A 24,272-nucleotide genomic window follows, 5' to 3' on the forward strand; every position below is an offset into this window, starting at 1 on the left:
ACAGTTGCTTGTCCACAAATTTATTCTGAAGTAAGATTTGGATGCCACGTCGAAAATAGATCGAGTCCCAATGGAGTTAAAGAAGGAGTCTAAGTAGAAGCGCTTTGAAGAGAATGCCTTATTAATTTATGTCGGATACAATTTCTTTTGGAATTAATTATTGGTTTGCCCAATTAGATTATATCTCATACTATTGTTTGATCTTTTTGTTCCCTAATAATTCGGTTTTAACTAAGTCTTAATTAGTTTCCTTATTAAATTTCTATTACTTTATTAGTCAACACAAATCTCAAGGCAAGAGATTTAATCTCAGCCATGACATTGCTTTCGTGAGCCTTCTATGAACCTTAGCACAATAATCCCAACGTAACTACTTCTTATAATTTATCTTGATGTTTCACCGTTTAATTAGAATAGAATGTTAATCATGCATAGGCACCAATCTTTTATGCTCAACTGTTATAGTTAGGTCTTGGAGTTCTACTTGCGAGTTGGGAAGTGAATGGGTAGGACGTAGCCATTTGCTCATATTGTCCCGTGGGAGTGTAGGACTAAATTCGAGTAGACAATAAAGGAATCTGGCTTATTGCAAGCTCCTAACATACATTTGATGTTCGAGTAAGAAACCACCATTATTATTACAAGAAATTGGTCCAGACCAATTCTGGGCCAAAATCACTCTCCAAGGACACCATTTTTTCGAAATCACTCACAAACCCAATTTTCAGGCGAAAATATCCTGAAAACCCAAATTTTCGGGTGAAAAAAACATTTAAGAACAAATAATCAAGATTTGAAATTAATATATTTCGATTTGACCCTTTCTGTCGTTTTGGTATGAACAAATCCTCATGAACAAACATCGATCATACCCCAAATCAGTGAACATACCTCATACATTATGTTGAGGTATGAACAACAGACTAGAGATTGTTCATAGCTTATTTTAAGGAATGAACAGTAATTGTTCATACCCCAAATATGTATGAACATACTTAAATAGGTGTTCTTACTGATCATACATTATATTGAGATATGAATAGTGTATGAACAATGATTGTTCATACTCCGATAGGTGTTCTTACTGATGATCATACATTATGTTAATAAGGTATGAACAATAATTGTTCATACCCCAAATAGATAAGAACAATGATTGGTCATACTCCAATAAGTATTCTTACTAATCATACAGTATGTTGAGGTATGAACAGTGATTATTCATACCCCAAATAGGTATGAACATACTTCAATAAGTGTTCTCACTAATCATACATTATGTTGAGGTAACCTTTAATATGAACTATGAACAACATTGTTCATACTACATACGTCGGGTCAGCCTGGCTGGGTTGGGCCATTTTTTTATTTCGCGTTAGGGGCGAGTAAACTTGACTTTTTACCACCTGGGCTGTTTTTAATTTCGCATCAAGGATATACTTGTCCTAAAATATATGCGGTCCTTGTGAGTGATTATAAAAAAAAAATGGGTTTGAGAGTGATTTTTTCTTCCTTTTTTGTCCTATTGGGAGTTACTCTGTTATTATTATGAATTATAATAGTTTTAGGAGTTTAGCGGTACTGGAAACGTGTGTAGTGTGAGAAGCTTAAGGAATATTTAGTTTCCTAACATAATCAGATCTTCATTTAGCTTAATGAATATTTTGGTTTTTTTTTCCATAATTAGATATGGTCGAAACTTTCTTTTTGAACTCCTTAGTTTCCTAAATTTGATCTCATTGTGTTTGTGATAATCACCTTCCTAACCCCTCTAGTTTCCTTAATTATTGACAGGTATTAAGTGTTTAATCCCTTATTAAATTCCTATCATTTTTTTTTATAATGCAAATCTCGAGACATAGTAGAAAATCTCAGCCACCACATAGCTTTCATGAGATTTATTTAATCCAGACCGCCACTCAGTACAGTTGTTACTAGATTTTGGACCCGGGCATACGCCCGGACTCTTTTAGTTATTTTGGATGATATGACAGGATGATTTTTTTTTTAATCCAATTTCATTTCAAATTTTTGGACTTTGTAGTCTCTAAGCAATTTATTATTGTATACATTATATATTACGGATGTTAGAGAAGTCCCACATGGCCGGATCGGACTACTATTTTAGATATCAAAAAAATTGAATTATTTTCCCATCAAAGAAAAAGGTGAAGCTATCATCAAGTCAAGCATATACACGTCCATAGAACACCTTTAGCAATGACAATTTTTAAATTGTTTCATAAAAACTCATTGTAAAACGGTTAACATTGGTACACTGCCCCTCATAATTGCCTTAAAAAGAAACTTTTACACACCCTAATAGCTAAAGTACAAAAGCCCTACAATGTGAAAAACTTTTTTATCATGGACTATAGCTATAAAAAAATTTAACATTGATGTCTGCAAAATTTAAAAAAGGAATAGGGAATATTCAGAATAAATAATGCACAATAATGAGCTTACTGTTGAGTAACCCGCCGGGCCGGCTCAACCATATAGTGAAATATGCGGTTGCTTAGGGGCCTACAGCCCAAGGGTCCCCAATATATTTCAGCCCACTATTGCCCTAGCTTTTCCTCTCTTTTTTTTTAAACTGTTAGCTAACAATAATACTCTCTCGTCTTCTCCACATTTCCTTCATCCTTCTCTAACAAAAAACTCCTCGCCTATCCATAACTAATAAAAGTTTTTAACCTAGTCCTCTCTTAACAAATATAAAAGATTAAAAGCTACAATACAATCTTACCTCCATCATTTCTCCCTGCCTTCTATAGTTTTTCTCTATAATCCTTCATTCTTTCTACTTTTGTGGTGTAGAATTCTTCTTTTCTTTATCTAGTTCTATTCGTTGTTAAATAAATCTATTGAAGTTTGTTAGTTTAAGAATATTATTCAAGAGAGAAAAAGGAAAAAGTTTGTGATCAATTTTTTACTCTAATTGTTATCTTATAATTTGATATTTCGAACTTCAGTATTAAAGAGAGCCTCCTATTCGAACTTTGCTTAGGGTCCCCAATTGTCTCGAGCTGCCCTTGTGAGTAACTAAGCTAACAACTTTGCAGCTTTACAATAGCATTAGTGGTTTTAGTTTTGAAAGTGCCATATATAGTATCTTCACCTGCATTTGATCTAAGTGACTCCCTTACATATGCTACCACACCATTATGTATATTATATTACACTGACAGATCGAAATCATTTTCAGAATTAAGTTACTACTTCAATTCTTATTAAGAGATAGATATATGACTTTACTTATTTGTTGCTCAAAGTCCCTCATAACCCATAACCTACATTGTGCCAATCCACCAAATTTCTTTTCAATTTTTATTTCTTTCTGTTACACTAAATATTCCTTAGATATCAACACACCATAAGTAGTCTTCTGTTTCAAACTTGTGCATAGGGTTTTTAGTGCATATCTTCTGTTTCTGAATTTCAAACATGACATTGAAAGCTTTGAGCTCTACTTTAGGCATTGAACTTGGATGTACAACACCTTCAGATTAAGATCATGTTGAGTTTTTTCCTGCCCAGTCGTCGTCCTCAAACCAAACTCATCCCTTACGCATATTATTACTCATTGAATTCCATAGTGAGTAGTAATTAATTCCTTGGGCCATACACCCACACTCATATTTCTCGCTAGTTTAACACATTCTTCTATTATAACATATCCATTACCGAGTCCTGAGTGCTTCCTAATATTTCTAGCTACCATTCTCCATGTGCTCCAAACTTGGTTATGTATTCTCCACTGCAAATTTGTTTCGACTTAGTGTGTCCTGTCCAAATCACATACAATGCCAACATTCAATTCTCTGCACTTGTTAAGGATTTCCTTATGCTCGATCATATAATAGGTGCAACTACACATAACCAACATAAGTGTGTTTTGCAACTAGACTCAAATTAACATAAGTGTGTGTGGCTTTGTGCACTTGGCACCTACCTTTTTCTTGGTAAACACTTAGCACCTACCTGATCAAGGAGAAAAAAATTAAAAATCCTTATTTGATGTTATTTGTATCTGGAAGTTCTAACACCTAGCTTTATCAACTCGTTCAAGACCAATGACTTACAATCAACCTAAATGATGATCTTTCAATTCGACAAATCTACTGTTAGTTAGCAAATTAATCTGAAAAACAAAACAAAAGTATATAGTACAAAAACATTTAGTGTACCTTAGTTTAGATCACACACACATATTCTAGGATACACAAATCTTGTCGTTGTGCTTCTTTAATTGGTGTGACTTAGGTTTTTCATAATATGGTAAAAATTTAGTCAATAGCATATTATGGCCTAATGCTTCATCCAGAAACAAGAACTTGGTTTCTGTTGCCAAGTCCCGAGTGCTTCCTAATATTGCTAACTGTCGTTCTCCATGGGTTATAATTCTTCAATAGTCTTTCATGTATTCTCCACTACAACCTTATTTCAACTTATTGTGTCTGGTCCAAATCACATTCACTGCCAATGTTTCTGCACATTCTAAGGGTTGCTTTCTCAGTAATTCTTCTTAACATAGAATTTGTGGGGTAATTTTTTTCCTATTTTTGATAAAATAATAGCTAGTTAAAAATAATTATGTTTTAGGAAATAATTGTATATACTAATTTGAATTGCACTTAAGTTGGGAGAGTTGTACTAAAATAGGAAACCATGCGGTAGAGTTATATTAATCGTAAGTAGATCCATGTGCAAGCACTCTTTTGGAAAGTGGAAATTGAATCAAACTCTCTAAAGAGTCCACGTGGCATGGTAGAAAGCACTATAGAAAGCCACGTAGGAGAGAGAAAAGATTATCTCTCATATTAGAATGCCACTTAGGAGAGAGAAAAATCTCTCTTAGAGGTCTATGCTTTAGTACATAGACAAGGTTTTAAACCCGGCCATATGGCCAGAATCATTTCTAAAATTCACATCCCCTAAATTTTTATGAGGAATTCAATAACTGATAATTATTAGTTCATAAGTTTTTGGACTTGATTTAGCAATATTTTCTTATTGGAGTCGTATAAAATTTCCTTCTCAGATGATGATTGACTTATTATAATTGTGTTGAATTAGGAAACTTTTTAGGCTTTGTTTGGCCATATGAAATTCTGTAGTACTTGACCATGTTTGAAGTATCCAATTCTTGTAGTGAATATCCAAAAAGTTGCTAGTTTGTCAGCTGTTTGGTTCTCAGTTCTCATATGCTCTCCCACTAAAAATAAGGAAAAAAAAAACTGTAGAATACCATTAAAATCTTGTGAACAGAACATCCTTGAATTAATAAAAAGAAAACTTTGATATATCATTTGATACAAAATTAGAAACTATTCATACAATTTTCGTATTTATCCAACTCCATCTTAAAATTCACACAAATACCCAACATTTAACCATTAAGGGAAAAAAAAAAAAAAAAAAAAAAAAAAAAAAACACAATAATATGCCATAGAAATCAAGAAGTACATCAAGATTTAAGATTTAGAACCAAAATTGCCAATAAGTAACCCCACCCAAAATCCAAGGGATTGGATTTTTTTCTTGAAAAATTCATTATAGTGCAAAAGGATTTAGAAATCAAAGATTTTGTAAAATAAAATGGTGTGATTTGTTTGTGGGTAGTGGTTATATTTTTTTTGTTTTCATCAGAAGGGTGTGTGAGGAGAAGATGGTAGGGGTAGAAAGAAGGAGAGTTGTAGGCAGTGATGGTGAAGAAGAGCTCTCGGTCTTATTTTATTTAAAAACCTTTTTTTTACTTTCTAAAACGGGCAATGAATATTGTTATCTCACCTTTCCCCAGTGATACCGTTATACTTGTTATTGGACTAATTGTGTTCTCATTATTTATAAGTTGTGGCCCGTATTCTGGAAATGGACCGTACCAAATAACTAATCACCTTATCAAGAGTCTTATTCATTATACAGGCTCTCCAATCCATACTGCCAAACAGGGCCTTAAGATTAAAAGTTCATATTGTATTAGGAAACTTTTTATAATTAATTAATTAAGAGTGTCCACGTGATATATCTATGTCTCAAGAATGCGCCACCTAGGAAAGAGATTGTCCACATAAGATAAGATGTACTCTGCTTTAATATAGAGAAAGGTGATAGTAGATATTGATGAATATTATTGGTAATTTATTTATTTTTGATAATGAAGAAAAATCTTTTTTCTTTTTTTTTAAGAAGACAAGTCTACTTAATTATTAGTTAATTAAATTTCTACTTGGTCTTAATTTCTGAAACATGTTGGAATTCCACAAACATCGGGTTGGATGCAAAGTGAGCGACAACACTAAAGTCCTGAGGGGCACAAAAGGAAAAACACCAAAAGAATCATTTCTCAACTACCTCGTATCCACAAACATTTTTTCTTTTCTTACAGAAAACTGCTCCAGACAACACCGTGTGTGATCGACAATGGCGGAGATTCAAAATCAAAATGTGTCCGAGATTCAAAATCAAAATGTGTTCTTCGTGTTAGAGACTCTTAGTCTCGAGGGTGACGACTTTTATGGGGTAATAACTAGCTAGTATAGAGATAACAAATATTCTAGGGTTTCCGTACGTAGTTTTCATGTTTTAACATGAATATTTCCTACAGATCTGGGAAGTTGGAGCTAGATTTATGCAATGGAAAATCGACCCTCTAATTTTGTTCTTAACCCTTACAACTTACGTAGGGCTAGGTCATCCATATTGCAATGCTTTTGCTAATTATTAAAGTATAAACTACACCTCACATTGATATGATGCTTATATGGAAAGTTTCTACTCTTAATTAATTGTTACCTACTTCCATTTTAAATCATGACTCTTAAATCATATAAAAATGGACGTATACGGTCTTGCTTGGGTTCAGCTAATAATCCGCTCTCTTTCCTAAAATAAAATGCCATCGAGTTTAATTATGTTTTCTCGATGTGTTTGTTGGTTTGTTGGGTTATGTTCCTAAATCATTTGTTTGTTGGTTTGTTGGTTATGTTCCTAAAATAAAATGCTCCAGATATGATGTTTGTTGGGTTAATTTTCTCTAAATTTAACGTTAATTTCCTAATTAATGTACGTGTTTATGCTTTCAGCCTGCACAAAATCTGGAGATCTATGCCAGTAATGAATCTTTCTGCGAGTCGATTCATTTGGTTAGTAAATAAAGATTAATTGTAGAAAGTCAGCAATTTAATTTTCTTTCAACGTACAACACAGGTTTAGTTTGATTGAAAATTTACTTGTTATGTGTTCAGCCAAATGAATCCTTAACATAATGCATAGCGCTCTCCAAATGGCTGGTTCAGTTGAAGCTGTGTACGTCAATGTTCAACATGTTGCGTGCATTAGAGTGAAACCTGACACAGCTTTTTATGATGCCGAATCTTCTTTCCAGACGATGATAGGTAATAATATAGTTGGTTTTCTTCGGCTTTTTTTGCAAGATACAAAATTCAAAATCAAATTTGCTAAATGAAGACTATGTTAAAAACAAATTATTTGCATCACGATAATGGGTACTGAATCAAAATTGCATGATTTGGTAATGAATTCCTTAAATTATATTATTGATCATGTTGGTTTCACAATTTTTAGTCAAAATGTTCTATTTTTTTTGCTATCCTGCCCATAGATTTTTTGTCTAATTATCTACAAAATAGGATCAACTTAATTGAGTATTTATGGTTTCCGTATAATAATATTGAGTCGAATAATTTGTTTCGATTGGTGCAAAAATAATATACTTCACTGAATTATTTCATGTCATTTTGCACTATAAACTGTTTGCTGTATAGTTTCATGCCATTTTGCTTAGTCTCGTCTAAATTTATGCCTCACCTACATGCCTACTTAGATCTGTCCCTATACGTACATGTATTGCTTTTAGGCAAGTTCTTCATTTATATTCTATGCAAATAAATGGTTTGGTTGTTGAAATACATCACGTACTACAGCCGATGTGCGGAGAGATGGGAGCTATTTGAACCCAGATACTAACGACGTAATGCTACAACCATAGTACAAAATATCTCGATATATCACGATATTTGGGGATATCTATCCATATTTCAAAAAAAGATATATAAATATCACGATATGTTTAGAGATATATACGACTGCAAATATCAGTAATATTTCGATAATATTTGCGATATTTGTAATATTTGGGGATATTTTGCGATATTTGGAAATATTTGGTGATATTTTGAATATATAACAATTTTATTTAATATTTACCATTATATTTGAAATAAATATAAATAATATATCATAATATATCAAAAAATATCCACAATATCCATGATATTTGTCGATATTTTGGATATATCCACGATATTTACATGTGAAACAATGTCAAATATCCCCAAAGAGAGGGATATATCCACGATACATATCCAGAAATTGAATATCGATAAATACTCATATCCTGATATTTTGTACTATGGCTACAACTACTTCCCACTCGAACTCAGATGTTGCAAGAGCTGCCTGCGAATGCAATTAAAATCGGTGGGTTTCGATATTTGAACATATTAAATATTTGAGCAAATATTTTATTACAATTTACTAATTAACTAGCTTATAGGCCCGTGCATAAACACCAGCTCTCTTGAAAACATTTAGATTTTTTAAAAAAAATTAGGACTACCATTTTAGTCGCTAATCCTTTAATTTTCTAACAAATTATTTTTAATTAAGTTTTAAAAACCTGTTTTTTGAATTGGGAGAAACATTCTGTTTTAATAGGAAAAAGATTCTTGCTCTAATTAAAAGTAGTAGAATTTGTTTTAATAGGAGAACAATTCCCATTATAATAAGAGAAAAATTCTCATTGTAAAAAAAAAAATCCATTTTCAAATAAGAGAAATTTATGTTTTAATAGGAGATGAAAAACTTTAATATTAAGATATAAATATCAACCTTTCCATATGTCTTATGAATTAATAGTACGTTTTAATAACTTCAGGCTGCTTATCTGGAGCTGGAACTCATGCTTCTTTCAGAGAGTATTTGGATACTACTAGTGCAGATCATCCACTTGTTATTGTGGTAATATTTATAATATACACGTGTTGCAACAAATTTATTTTGTTGATTAAAACAAGCTTTTTTTTATTCCGAAGTTCGTCAAACTCTTGTGGAATTCTTTTAATATCTATTCAGGTTGGTGACCTTAGAGATGGAGAAGTCGCTGGTTATGTTGATGTTGTTACAAAAGGTAATCTCAAATTGCCTTGATTTTAGTATTCACTCTTGCAATTGTTTTATATGATCCAGTAAGCCTTGTGCAAATTAAGGGTAATGAGTAGGAAATTAATATACAGTACACTGATGCTTTACTGTAAAACAAGTGTTGCCATCGTTCATATCGATGGGAACCATACTGATATATATGAACGCTTGCCATCCTTCTGTTACAAATGTGGCCATCTTGGCCATATTCTTAAGCATTGTCAGCAGGAAAGTGGGGGGCATTCGGCTGATCCAATCGGAAGGCATCATTATGGTCCACGGCTCCGTTATGAAGGGCCCATCGGCAAGAGAGTTTAAGTCTTCTTTCCCGGTGAAGTCAAACTGAAGTGTAGCTGGAGTGATCTTTTAGGGAATTTAACGATATCAATCAATCCCTACTACACAGATAATTTGTATCTGAACACACTTCAACTCAAAACAAGTTCTAAATATCAACTACAACCTAGCTAACATGCCCAACTCTCTAAACAACTATTAACAACAGATAATAATGTAAAGCAGAATTAAAGTATACTACAACACAAAGATATACCGTGGTTCGGCCAATGATGCCTACTTCCACAAGAGCTAGTCCTTTTATAAAGTGGGAAGGAAGATTACAATCTCTCCTTTCAGTCTCTCACCTTACTAGATCATTCTTCTCTCTTTACAGGTTTGTCTCTCTGTAAAGGTTATCTCTCAATCTTGATAGCTTTCAAGATTGGGTTTTCTTTGACTTCTGTGTTATCTCTCGTGTGCTCTGGTTTTCCAAAACCTTATTTCTATTTATATACTGCCCTTCCAAATTCGTGGTTACTGTAGCGAATTAGAATACAAATATAGACATGGGGGCGGGCGCGCCCTTGGCCAAGCAAAGTCGAGAGCGGGGTGCACTCAATCGCCTGGAGGTTCGTTAAGGCAAGGCGCTAGGTATTCTAGCCCTAATCCGGCGAGTCTTGAAAAGGCCAGTTTCTACAAGCAGAAATCAACTGATTCTCTCCTTCCTCATGTGAGGGATAACTCCAACAATCTCCCCCTCCCAAACAGTGAGGGGCGATACCTCCATGCAATTTCCAAATCAACAGGAGGAGTGTGCTACCATTCCAGGCGGTAGCACAACAAACATCAAACTTACCTTTCGGTAAGACTTTGGTCATCATATCCAACCCGTTCTTGTCGGTATGGATCTTCTCGATACACAAATGCTTGTCTTCGATTACTTCTCTAATCCAATGATAACACACATGTATGTGCTTGGATCTAGAATGAAAACTCAGATTCTTGCTCAAATGGATGGCGCTCTGACTACCACATAGAACTACAAAATGTTTATGCTTTAGCCCTAGTTCGTCGAAGAACCTCTTTATCCATAGCATCTCTTTGCAACACTCTGTGGCTGCAATATACTCGGCTTCTGTAGTGGAGAGGGCAACACACTTTTGCAACTTAGATTGCCAAGAAATTGCCCCCCCTGCAAAAGTAAACAGATAACCGGAGGTGGACTTCATCGAGTCAACATCACTTGCCATGTCTGCATCAGTGTAGCCTTCAAGTAAGGGCTTACTTCTACCAAAGCACAAACACAATTTGGAAGTGCCCTTGAGATATCTCAATATCCACTTAACACCTTCCCAATACTCTTTTCTCGGATTTGACAGAAATCGGCTTACAACACCAACGGCGAAAGCAATATCCGGTCTTGTACACACCAGTGCATACATTAAGCTGCCCACTGTGGATGCATAAGGAATCTTTTCCATCTAACTCTGCTCATGCTCACTTTTTGGACACATCTCTTTGGTTATGCGAAACTAGCCACCAAGCGGACAACTGACTGGCTTCGCTTGATCCATGTTGAATCTCCTCAACACCTTCTCAATATAGCTTTCTTGAGAAAGCCACAACTTTCCACTATTTCTGTCACGAGTGATCCGCTTCCCAAATATCTGCTTTGCTTGACCCAAATTCTTCATCTCAAAGGACTTACTCAAGTCTTTCTTTAGCTTAGATATCTTGTTGATGTTTGGGACAACTATCAACATATCAGCCACATACAACAAAAGCACTATGAAATCCCCATCTGGAAATTTCTGAACAAACACACAATGATCAGAAGCAAACTTCTTGTATCTTTGCTTCGCCATAAAGGAATCAAACTTTATGTACCATTGTCTCGGTGTTTACTTCAACCCATACAAGCTCTTTATCAGCTTGCATACTAGGTGCTCCTTACCTTTGACCTCAAACTCCTCTGACTGGTCCATGTAGACATCTTCTTCAAGGTCTCCATGAAGAAAAGTTGTCTTAACATCTAACTGCTCAACCTCCAGGTGAAGGACCACATAAGTCAGTGTGAACTAGCTCAAGGACATTGTCCTTTTTGTGAGATGGGAATCTTTGGAAAGACACCCTGTGTTGCTTTCCTATCAAACAATGAGTGCATCTATTTAAATACGTACCTTTAATGTTTGGCAAGGCCTTTTGCTTGGCAAGAACTTCCATGCCTTTTTCGCCCATATGACACAGTCTCTTGTGCCATAGTTCGGAGGAATCTTCTTCTTCTGTCGCATTTGCTTCTGCTTTACACAAACTAGCCTGTGTCTTGTAAAGAGAGCAAGTTTTATTCCCTTTGGCTGCTACTATGGAATCTCTGCTCAATTTCCATACCCCATTACCAAACGAGTTTACAAAGCCATCATCATCTAACTTCCCAGCCGAAATTAGGCTTAGCCGAATGTCAGGGACATGTCTTATATCCTTGAGTGTCAAGGTGTAACCGACATTGGTTTCTACATGAATATCACCAATGCCTATAATCTTCGAGACGCCCTGGTTACCCATCTTTACCAAATTCACCACGGCTGTAGGTAGTGAAGAATTCCTTGTGTGGTGTGACGTGATAGGATGCTCCTGTATTTATCACCCACTCTGTATCCTGGCATGAGGTACTAAGACAGCACACACCACATTCTGACACAATTCCCACTAGATCATTGACTAGTGCGGTAGTATCTCTGCCTGTGTTTTCGTTCCTTTGTACCATGTCTTCATGTACACAGTTATTCTTCTCATCCCTCTTCAGTGTTCTGCACTCATACCTGAAGTGACCCTTGGTGGCACAATAGTAACACTGTCTCTCTGCCTTAGGAGTTCTAGCTTCACCCCTAGATGTACTTCTGTCATCACCTCTAGAATGAGATGGTTTTCTACTCTTACCTCTCCCCCGCTTCTCTGTGACAAGTATCTCTGAGTGAGAGGAGCTGCTTTGTGAACCCCTTCTTGTCTCCTCATTCAACAATGCTCCGGTAGCCATCTCCATAGAAATAACTCCATCTATTGTGGCTCTGTGAAGAGAGACTGTCAACGTCTCCCAACTGTTGGGTAGAGAGTTTAATAGGAACAAAGCCTCAACTTCGTCTCCCATATTAATCTTCATCAAATGCAGCTGATTGATGGTATTATGTACTTCATTAAGATGCTCAGACATTGAAGAACCTTCTATGTACTTCGTGTTTGCAAACTTCTTAATGAGCAGTACTTTGTTACCGGTCGACTTCCTTTTATAGAGGTCTTCGAGTTTCTTCCACAAGTCAAAAGTGGTAGTCTCTTGGGATACATGGTGAAAGACACTGTCATCAATCCAATGTCGAATGTACCCAATTGCTTTTCTGTCAGGCCTTTTCCACTCAGCCTCATCAGTCTTTTCCAGTTTTACTCCCCCATTCTCAATAGGTAGTGCCAAGTCCTTGCAGTATAACAAGTCTTCCATTTTGGCTTTCCAGGTGGTGTAGTTCGCTCTATTCAGACTAGTCATGCAAGTGTTCATAGAATGGTCTATCTCTATAAGTTATTTAAACTCAAATCTTCTCTCAGGAATTTTGTCAAACATCTTCCAACCAAGATTTGGATAACACCCTAGGTTAATCTAACCAAGGCTCTGATACCACTTGTTGGGAAATTTAGCGATATCAATCGATCCCCACTACACAGATAACTTGTATTTGAACACACTTCAACTCCAAACAAGTTCTAAATATCAACTACAACCTAGCTAACATGCCCAACTCTCTATACAACTATTAACTCTCTAAACAACTATTAACAATAGATAATAATGTAAAGTAGAATTAAAGCAACTACAATACAAAGATATACCGTGGTTCGGCTAATGATGTCTACTTCCACAAGAGCTAGTCCTTTTATAAAATGGGAAGGAAGATTACAATCTCTCCTTTTAGTCTCTCACCTTACTAGATCACTCTTCTCTCTTTAGGGCATCTCCAATAGAGAGTGTATATATACACCTCCACATAAGTGCCACATAGGTGCCACTAGGATTTTATGACCCCTCTTACACATTAATAGTTTCCACATCCAAAATGGTATCCAATGCAACAAAGTTTAAGAGTTTGTAAAATTAAAAATCGAGAAAAAAAATGATCAAAGTCAAAGTCCGCAGGGGGGTTTAACCAAAAAAATAAATAAAACGCACGTCACTTTGAGTAACGTCCGTAGTTTACCCGTCGCAAACGTTACAATTCTAAAAAAAATAAAACAAACGTGAGTTTAAGTAACGTCCGAATTTCTTTTTAATTACGACGTTACTTCAAATGACGCCCGAGATGTTTATTAACTAATAGCTGGATGGAGAATTCCCCACCCTTTCTATTAACTATTAGTTTATCACCTGGGATTTACACCCTCTATTGGAAACATATTTTTGACATTTAGTTTACACTTTAAACAATTTACACCCTCCATTGGAGATGCCCTTACAGGCTTGTCTCTCTATAAAGGTTATATCTCAATCTTAATAGCTTTCAAGATTGGGTTTTCTCTGACTTCTGTGTTGTCTCTCGTGTACTCAGGTTTTCCAAAACATTATTTATGTTTATATACTGCCCTTCCAAATTCGCGGTTACTATAGCGAATTAGAATACAAATATACACATGGGCGTGGGCGCGCCCTTGGCCAGGCAAAGTCGAGGGCGGGGCACGCTCAATTGCCTGGAGGTTCGTCAAGGCAAGAACGCGGGGAGCACTTCGAGCAGGCCTAATCTGAGCGTGTGTGCGCTCAGGCTTCTTCAAGCAGAAATCAACTGATTCTCTCCTTCTTCCTCATGTGAGGGATAACTCCAACATGATCTACGAATAGGAGTTCGCGGGGAGGGGGTGTATCTTTTGCTTTGTAGCAAAGAGATATGAAAGCCGACTAACTAAGTCAATTCATGGGTGAGATAGTCAGCTCAACGTCTAAGTGTCGAGATAAAACTGCAAAGAGGTTGATAAATTAGAGAGAGAGAGAGAGATTGATTGGAGAGAATATTTACTTGATTAATGTCTAAGGAAGATTACAAGATGTTTATATAGAGATTACAAGAATCTAAAATAGGAACTAAACTAAAATAGTCGGTGTGGATTTCTACATAATGGCGTGCGGCTGGTCGCGCACTTAGGTTAAGTTTTGGGACGAAGCGCAGTCGCTTTGTATCTAATGTTCTCTCGTCAACACATAGGCGCAGGTCGCGCCCCAATCATGCTTTGGCAGAGCGTAGGTCGCGCTCTCCACTATGACTTGAAGAACGACTTCTAATACTCCCCCTCAAGTTGGTGAGTGAATATCAAGAACTCCTAACTTGCGAATTAATCTCAGAAAGGTGTCCTTGCCGAGAGGTTTAGTGAAGGCGCCAGCCACCTGATCTGAGGATGGAACGAAAGTAGGAGATAGTAACTTGGCCTGTATCTTGTCGCGTAAGAAATGACAGTCCAATTCGATGTGATTCGTTCGTTCATGAAAAACTAGATTTTGATAGAGATGAAGAGCTGCTTGATTGTCATAGAACATGTTCATCGGAGAAGGATGAGAGATGCCTAAGCCAGAGAGAAGATACTTCAACCATTGAAGTTCACATGCCAGAGTAGCCACGGAACGATATTCGACTTCAGTGAAGAGAGCGGGATCTGATTGCTCTGTTTCTTTGTTTTTCGGGGATATAGGGCTAGAACCAAGAAAAGTGCAATAACCACTAGTAGAACGACGAAGTGGCGGAGGCACCGCCCAATCGAGTCACGAAACCGAGAGATGTGTAAAGAACTATTAGCGGATAAGAGAATCCCTTTGTTGATCGAACCTTTAAGATAGCGGAGTATACGATGAGCAGCATCTAGATGTGGAGTCCGTGGGGACTGCATGAAACGGCTGAGATAATTAACAGAATAAGTGAAATCTGGACGTGTAACTGTGAGATATAAGAGATGCCCAATCAAGCGGCAATAGACAGTAGGATCTTGAAGTAATGTATCATTATCGGTATGGAGGTTGATGTTTTGTTCCATAGGGAACTCAAAAATACGACCACTAGTGATACCATAATCAGACAGAATGTCCAAAAGACATTTGCGTTGTGTAAGAAATAATCCTTCTTTGGAACGAGCAACCTCGATACCCAAGAAATATTTTAGACATCCCAAGTCCTTGATATAGAACTTTGCTTCTAAAAATTTCTTCGAGTTCTGAATGAGATGGATTGTTGTCTGTGATCAGAATGTCATCCATATATACAAGGACAAATGTAGAATCAGAACCACAAATATTAGTGAATAGAGAATAGTCAGACTTAGACTGAGTGAAGCTGGTAGTGATAAGAGTGGTAGATAGTTTGGCAAACCATTGCCGAGAAGCCTGCTTGAGTCCATATAAGGACTTATTGAGGCGACATATCCTGTTCTCCCCCTGTTTGGCGAATCCAGGAGGTAATGTCATATAAACAGTTTCATCCAAATCACCTTGGAGAAAGGCATTGTGGATATCCAGCTGATGAAGAGTCTAATGTCTGATAGCAGCAATGGAGAGAAGTAATCGAACAGTGACTAGTTTTGCAACGGGTGCAAAAGTGTCATGATAGTCTTGGCCTTCAATCTGATTGTAATCCTTGGCAACAAGACAAGCTTTGTAACGTTCAATAGAACCATCTGAATGATATTTAATCTTGAAAACCCATTTACAACCAATAGGCTTATGATGAAAAGATGACGAAACAAGAGTCCATATGTTATTTTGTTCCAAAGCTCGCAATTCAAAGCAGACCATATAGCGCTCTCCATTCTGGAATTTTGACAGCTTGAGAAAAGGATGTAGGAACAACTGAAGAAGACACTTTAGACAAAAAAGCTTTATGACAAGGAGAAAAGTTAGTGTTAGAAACATAAAAAGCCATAGGGTATGGAGTGGAAGACCGTGTTACCTTAGAGTCCGATTGGAGGAGGTTGGCCAAACGAGGGACTGTAGGTGCCTTGGTGAGAATAGGACAGTGATAATCTTGGATGAGAAGTGGTGGGGGTTGTCGCACTCTAGTAGATCGAGTTGAGGCAGGAGGATTGAGGTGGGATGGCTGAGGATCTTCCAAAAAAGGGGGTGACAGAGCTGGAGGAGTGGAAATATTGTCAGGAAGAAGAGAGCGCGGGTTGCGCTCGATTTGGGCTGGAGCATGTCGCGCTCCATCCATTGGAATTACATGAGATGATTGAATGTCGAAGGTTTCATTGTCTAGGATGGGTAAGGGAGAAACAAGCAGATGTGATGGGGGGGAAGATAAATGTTGATAGGGGAATACAGTCTCATAGAAAATCACGTCACGGGAAGTATAAATTTTCTTGGAAAATAAATCATAAATGCGATAACCTTTTTGAGCATAAGGATAACCAATGAAGATGTCAGGTTTTCCGCGGTGATCAAACTTATTTTTAATGGAAATGTTGTGAGCAAAACATAAACAACCAAAAACACGAAGATAGGCAAGAGTGGGAGGTGTTGTAAATAGAAGCTCATGAGGTGATTTGTCATTTAACAAGGTGCTAGGAATTTTGTTAATGAGATAGCCTGCGGTGAGAATGCATTCACCCCAGAAGGATAATGGGAGGTGAGCTTGAAAACGTAATGCTCGTGCAACGTTGAGTAAGTGACGATGTTTTCTTTCAACAACAGCATTTTGTTGGGGAGTAGCAACACAACTACGTTGGTGGATTACCCCATGTTTTGAAAAGAATTGTTACATGTTATGAGATATAAATTCAGAGCCATTGTCGGATCGAAGGACTTGGATTTCATGAAAATGGTCATCAATGTTGCTATGGCCAGATATGAGTAAACCATGGCAAAAAAAGATTGTAAATGCATGGCAGTTTCAGATTTGATAGTCATAAGATAAATTCATGTAGCAGGACTAAAATCATCGATAATAGTTAAGAAAAAACAAGCATTGGAATATGATGGTAAATGAAAAGGACCCCAAATGTCACAATGAATCATTTGAAAAGGTCTAATAGTTTTTATTGAACTATGAGAAAAAGATAAACGAGTTTGCTTAGCTTGCGGACATACAGTGCAAGTAGCATTATTTGAACTAGAAATGAAAGGAAACTGCTTAGCTAAAATCTGCAAAGGCGTGGAAGATAGATGTCCTAGGCGATAATGCCATAAATTATTTGTGGTGGAGTTGTGGGATGAGCAAACGGAAACTAGTTGGAGATGGTAGAGTCCCCCATTAAGCCGTCCCAATCCAATCTTCTTCTTCATTAACTAGTCCTGAAAAAGGCAAGAATCATTAGTGAACGTGATAGAGATAGGGTGAGACTTGACTAGTTCACTAATGGAAAGCAAATTAAAATGAAAGGTGGGAACAAATAGAACGTTGTCAAGACGCAAAAGGGGAGAGAGAATAACACTACCCAACATGAGTAATTAAATGGTTTGTTCCATCCGGAAGTTTAAGAGTAAAATGTGTTAAACAAGTATGATAATGAGAAAACAGATGTAATGAAGAACAGACATGATTGGTAGCACCAGAGTCAATGATCTATATGGATTTAGAAAAATACGAGAGAGATATACCTGTCAGGTTTGCTTGTGAAGAGGTACTACCTGAATCAAGCAAACTAAGAAGTTGGTTGTATTGTTCTATGGAGAAAACAGGAGAATTGGAGTCTGTAGCAACCGAATTAGCCTGAGCAGGCTTGGGTGGATAACCGTGCAGTTTGTAGCATATACCAATATGATGTCCAACTCGGTTACAATGGTTGTAGAATGGACGAGCGTGTGCTCACTCTGGTGGCCTTGTATCTGAGGGCGGGCCCGCTCAAGGCTGTGGCAAACCACCAGGCTACTTTGGAGGTTTAGACGGACCTGATTTCGAAGAAGAAGCCCAGTTGGTCTTCTGAAAATGAGTACTCAGGGCAGCAGCGTCTGGAGCAGAAGGAAGAGAGAGTGCATGAATCTCTTGTTGCTTCTCCTCTTGTCGGATTAAAGAATAAATCTTAGACATACGAGGAAAATGATCCATCAAGAGAATTTGACTGCGGATGGATTGAAAACGAGCATCTAGGCCTTGCATGAATTTCATAGAACGACCGTCTTCAACCTCTTTGGCAAAAATAGATGCATGACCACAAGTACAAGCAGGCATAGTAGATAAAGAACTTAATTCATCCCAGAAAGATTTAAGTAAAGTGAAATAAACAGATACCGGACGATTATCTTGCTTGAGAAGAGTGACGGAATCCTTCAGTTGAAAAATCTTGGGTGCATTAGTTTGTAAAAAACGATGACCTAGATCTTTCCAAATTTCGGATGCAGAGTCGGCATAGAGGATGCTGCCACGGATATCTGGAGTAACAGAATTGAGAATCCATGAAGCAACAAGGTCATCACATCGCGACCACTTGGATTTTTCTTTGGGAGTCTTTGAGAGAGTTCTGAGAGCCATCGACAAAACCAAACTTATTTTTTGCTCGAAGGGCTCTAGAGATAGACCGTAACCAAGTTGGATAATTGTCCCCTGATAACAGAGGAGATACGAGGATAGCCGTAGGACTATCTGAGTGGTGGACATAGAAAGGATCATCAAAATCTGGAGTAGAGTCATTATTGGGAGTGGAGGCGTCGGCCATTGAGAATTGAGAGGAGGCGGAAGCTGATAGAGTTTAGGATTAGGGTTTGGATCAATATTAGGCTGATACCATGATTAATTAGAGAGAGAGAGAGATTGATTGGAGAGAATATTTACTTGATTACTGTCTAAGAAGATTACAAGATATTTATATAGAGATTACAAGAATCTAAAATAGGAACTAAACTAAAACAGTTGGTGTGGATTTCTACATAATACGCGGGGCGCGCTCGGACTAAGCCTTGGACGAGCGCAGGTCGCGCTGTATCTACTGTTCTCTCATCAACACATAGGCGCAGGTCGCGCCCCAATCATGCTTTGGCAGAGCGCAGGTCGCGCTCTACACTATGACTTGAAGAACGACTTCTAATAGAGGTAGCCTAGTTGTTAATCCGGGGATTTGATAGAATCAGAGGTCTCACTAGGTCATATTAGGTAAGTCATCTAGTTTCCACATGAACTAGGTTACCTAAAAGAACCAGTTCGCCTAGCTACCTAGCTCAGTCTAGCGACCCGAACAGGCTTCATTAAAGTTCAGATTGAGAGAGATAAGGAGCGAAAGGCCGACCAAGCAAGAAGCTATTTAGTAGACTTTGTGACCCAACCTACCATCATCGCTACACCAACTATCAATCCCAGCCGACCGAGAAGAGGGCAAACCACACGTTTTTCCTGCAGGCCAAGAAGGCGGAGGCTGGGCTAGAGACTGAGATTCATTTTGCTTTTGTGCTTTGGCCTGAAAGGCTTTACAGGGATAGCATTTGACCAATCTACCACCTACCGAGACTTTATTTCCCCACTCCAAAAAGTGGGGAAGTCAGCTCTTGATTAGATAAGCCATGAAGGAGCTCACTTCTGAACTTGATCGTTTGGAAGAAAGAGACCTTGCTTACACCTGGACTCCACCATTCAGCTACAACCTTCCCCCCAATCTCATGCCTTCCTCTTGCTCCTTACCTTGAGTATGAGTCTCTTGCCATCTCGTCAATCGCGTTCTTTTTAGAACAGGGTTAAAACAAAAGAAAATTAACTAAATCTTCTTCTTTGTTGTGTTATCTCGTCAATTTGTTATGTCATGTTATATATGCATGTACGCAGGCTTTCTCTTAAATGTACATGTCCGTCAGAAGCTTATATAGTGTCTTCATAAGCTTATACCGTGTCGTCCGTTAAACAAATTAATAAGCAGTAAACTAAAAGGTTTTGGTTTGATTTAGTGTCTTCATAAGCTTATTATAACACCCCGTGTTTTATTTGCTTTTCCTATAAATAATAATAATAATAAATAAAAATAGATAATGGATAGAGGATAATTATCAGTTACGGATAAAGCCCGTAGATAATAGATAAGGGTTGTCCTTGTCTTTCGGTGAGTTTTCTCACGTAAAGTTTTTGGAAAAAAAAAAAACACAGCGAGGGTTTTAGAAAAAAATGGGAGTTTTACTGACAGCAGAAAAGGAAGGTTTTTCCTGGTAGCTGGTTGATAATCGGAGAGCGCTACAGGTGAGTAGAGTTAACTCTCACCACTACTAGAACTATGATTTTCGCCCATTTTAATAGTTCTGTTTTTACCATCCATTATATTGTTTTGATTGACGTCGAAGTTGTTAAAACTCGAAAGTGAAACTCGGAGTTGATTTAGAACTGTCGAAACTCTGTTGAGGCGATTTTGTCATCAATGGAGCTTGCCCTCTCTGGCTCAAACAAAACAATGGTTCCTGCATATGATTAGTACTGTTGTGTTTTATTTTTCGGTTATACACCGATTGTGGTTTTTTGAAATCGCATCTTGATTGGGGATTAGTGGGGGATTAAATGCCGGATTGGGGGGGGGTCATTTGAAGCTCTTATGAGGGTTAATGGAGGCCACGCTCATCTTTTTTGTAATTTTATCTTGGATTGTTGTTTTTGTTTGGGGATGTTGGGTGTTGGGTTGTGTAGTGGGATTATGATGGGTTGAGGAATTTGTCATTGGAAGCTCCCAAGAGGCGCCAATGGCGTTCGCCATTCTTGAGAAATTTGTTTTTGTATTTATTTTTGTGTTTGAGCTGTTTTGTATGGAGGATTGTTGGTTGAATGAGTGGTGGTAGGGGAAAGTTTGAGAGTGGTTGAGAGCTCCAAGAACATTAATGGCTGATCGGATCCGGGATTTGAGGGGTTGCGAAAAACCGAAAATTTGTGGTCGATTGGTGAAGTAAAGTTGTGGGTTTTTCACCCACACAATTTTATTTGAAGTTATTGATGGGTGGTGTGTGAAGGATTTTCGGTGGTGGTGGAAGCTAGCGGTAGTCTTCGAAGGGATGATTGTGAGAACGATCCAGTGCTCCCGGCCGGTGTGTAATCGTTTAGACTTGTGTCTAATTAAGTGGGGGCGGACCATATTAGTTTTGGTTTTGGGCGGTTTTAAAGGTTTTGTGGGCTCGGGTCCGAGAATGTTAAGTGGACCGGATAGTATTCTCCTATTCTAAGATCCGTTGAGGCTAGATAAGTTCAAGTTGGGCGGTTTCTTTTGTTTTGATTGGGTCCGGTTTTGTTTTAATTTATGGACGGTTTAATTTAAAGTTTTAGGCCGAACTTCGGTTGTGTTTTTGGGCCATTCGATTATAAGTTTTGGGCCCGTTTCTAATATTGCTTGGGCCAGTCCATAGGACTTAAAATAGATCTAATTGGGTATTTAAATGTTTAGATTTCCGGGTTCTAAGGTTTGGGCTTGGCCAGTTGGGTCCAAACCATGGCCTTAACCATGAGCCCATGAGTCATACACTTTTGACCTTAGTCATGAACCATGGCTATGACCATGAACCTGTTGAACTTGGAAACGACAGTTTGACTTCGACCATGATGGTTGACTTTAACTTTGACCAGGGGTTGACTTTTGACTAGGGTTGACTTTGACCAGTTGACCCAATTTGACCTTTTAACTCGGATTATGATTTGGGTTATTAAGATAGGTCTATGGCTATTAGCATACTTGACTTTAGGCTAAGACCTCTATATATACGTGTGTACGTGTATTAAATATTATGTAATTTTGCAGTATTTTATGATATGCAACGTTATGACACATAGACATCCATGAAATTAATAACGCGTAAACCAAAAATACAGTTATCAAGATACTCATTCGTTTCCGAAATGATATATAAAATAAAGTTCAATAATCGTAAACAAAAATTTACCGTGACTCTTTTAGAACTCTCCACGTCTCAATTTTAGAATTTAGTTTTATGAATGTTGATGTCATATGTTAGGTGGGCATTTATTGAATGTGCCATAAATGGCCCGTTTAGCGTTATCTATGGGTATTCATTGAATGTGCCATGAATGACCGGTATTCATTGAATGTGCTATGAATGACGGATTGTTTGGACTACCCTAGAGAGGAACTAAGGTATTCCTTCAGGGTTAGTTGTATTCCTTGAGTGTACAGGAATGTAAGGTTGGGTATTCCTTGAATGTGGCGGGAATGACCTAAGGTACATAGGTTGTGAAATATGTGTATAAGAAAAGTAATTGATTAATTAATAAGAGAAATTAAGTTGATTGGGCGAGTGTGCTTGGGTTTACTTTTGAATACCTGTAGGATATTAACAAATGTTAGAAGTTCTAACTTTCTTTTGCAGGAGGGTAGGACTTAATAACATTTTGTGCAGGGACGCGGTCCTACCCTTATACAGCAGTGGATATCGGTAAGTTGTAATTCAATTATTAAGTCGTATATTAAAATGAGTTATTATAATGAGTTATATAATGGAAGTCTTGCTTGTGAAGAAATTATGCCGGTTAAAATGACGGAACTACCTGTCTTCCAAGCTGTGAATGATTAGGTTATGATAGAGTTAAAGTGTGAGTGGGATAAGAAAAGTTTTGAAATGTTTATATGTATTTAGTCTACTCATACCAAAGAAATTCAATTTGTGACCCATGTTTGCTTTGTTTTGCTTAGCGTGGGTGTGTTCTTGGGAACATAGGTGGAAAGCGATGGAACCGCGGTGTGTGATTGGGATTCTCGCTTTGGAGCGATCTGGGAGTTTAGTTGATTAGGTCCGATCTTTTGGAAAGATGTAATAACGTAGGTTACATTTGCATATGACATGAGAATACGATGTTGGAAACTGTTTTGTAAAGTTTGTTTGATATTTTATTGGGATGGAAGAAAGTTTTTAATAAAGTGATAGTTGAGGAATTTAGAGATTTTTGTTGTTAAGTTGATCCTGTTATGATGTGGGTTTTAGGTTTGGACATGTGTTGTATCCCCCGTCATAGCCTGGGTTTTTAGACAATTGAATCAAGTGATGGTTGAGATATTTATATTTCAATTATTCATTTTTTAATTGTTTAGAAATTCGGGCTGTGACACTTATATAGTGTCGTCCGTTTGATTTAGTTAATGTGTCTTTCTTATTTTGCAGTTTCAGGATACATTTTGCCTACTTCAATGTGTTTAATGCGCATTGTCACTGCACTGGAAGAGAAGTTCAACATTTACTGAATGTGATCTTTCAAACCAGTATCAAGATGAAACTATGAACGTAGATGAACTCATTTGTTAAGACTTGTTCATTTGTTTGTGTCTTATGATCGCGCGTTATCACTGTTCATTTAGATACTTTTATTGTCAAGCACTATGTTGCTTTCTTTTATGATAGTTTACAGGATTATTGTGTCCGTTTTGCTTTGTAGTTGAAGTAGGTATTTCTAATTACATTTGAAGCCACAAAACAGAAAATCCAAAACTTACAATTTCAATAGCAAAGCTCACAAAACAAACCTAAATTAAACAGTCATATAGGACAAAAACTCTATTTCAGACAAAAACCAAACAGACATAACCTATTTAAGTCTCAGAAAGAAAAGAAAGAAAATTCCTTAGAATTCCAAAAGAGAAGCGATAGAGAGCTACCCCTCTAATGGGTGTTCTCCCAGGAAAAACTCCACATCAAAATAAAAGCTACAGCTGTTGGTTCTAATTGTTGTCCCAATAAAGGCCTATACGGTTTTGAGTAGTGTGTCACAAGTATAACATTCATTTTCTCTCTTGTTTTTGACCGGAGGTTCACTTTTAATGATTCTATCAAGCACATCATCTCCATTCAAGTA

General features: G+C 37.3%; 1 protein-coding gene across 1 annotated transcript; it reads left to right on the forward strand.

Moving 5' to 3' along the window:
* Nucleotides 1–7,263: 7,263 nt before the first annotated feature.
* LOC147483462 (uncharacterized) lies at nt 7,264–23,840 on the forward strand. The gene is made up of 6 exons (XM_086576936.1): nt 7,264–7,400; nt 7,950–8,001; nt 8,441–8,505; nt 8,963–9,045; nt 9,160–9,214; nt 23,585–23,840. Exons 1-6 carry the CDS (start codon nt 7,271–7,273, stop codon nt 23,662–23,664), a joined length of 465 nt encoding a protein of 154 aa, XP_086433062.1. The 5' UTR covers nt 7,264–7,270; the 3' UTR covers nt 23,665–23,840.
* The last annotated feature ends 432 nt before the right edge of the window (nt 23,841–24,272 follow it).

Source organism: Coptis chinensis, chromosome 8, assembly GCF_015680905.1.
Source record: "Coptis chinensis isolate HL-2020 chromosome 8, ASM1568090v1, whole genome shotgun sequence".
Lineage (NCBI taxonomy): Eukaryota > Viridiplantae > Streptophyta > Magnoliopsida > Ranunculales > Ranunculaceae > Coptis > Coptis chinensis.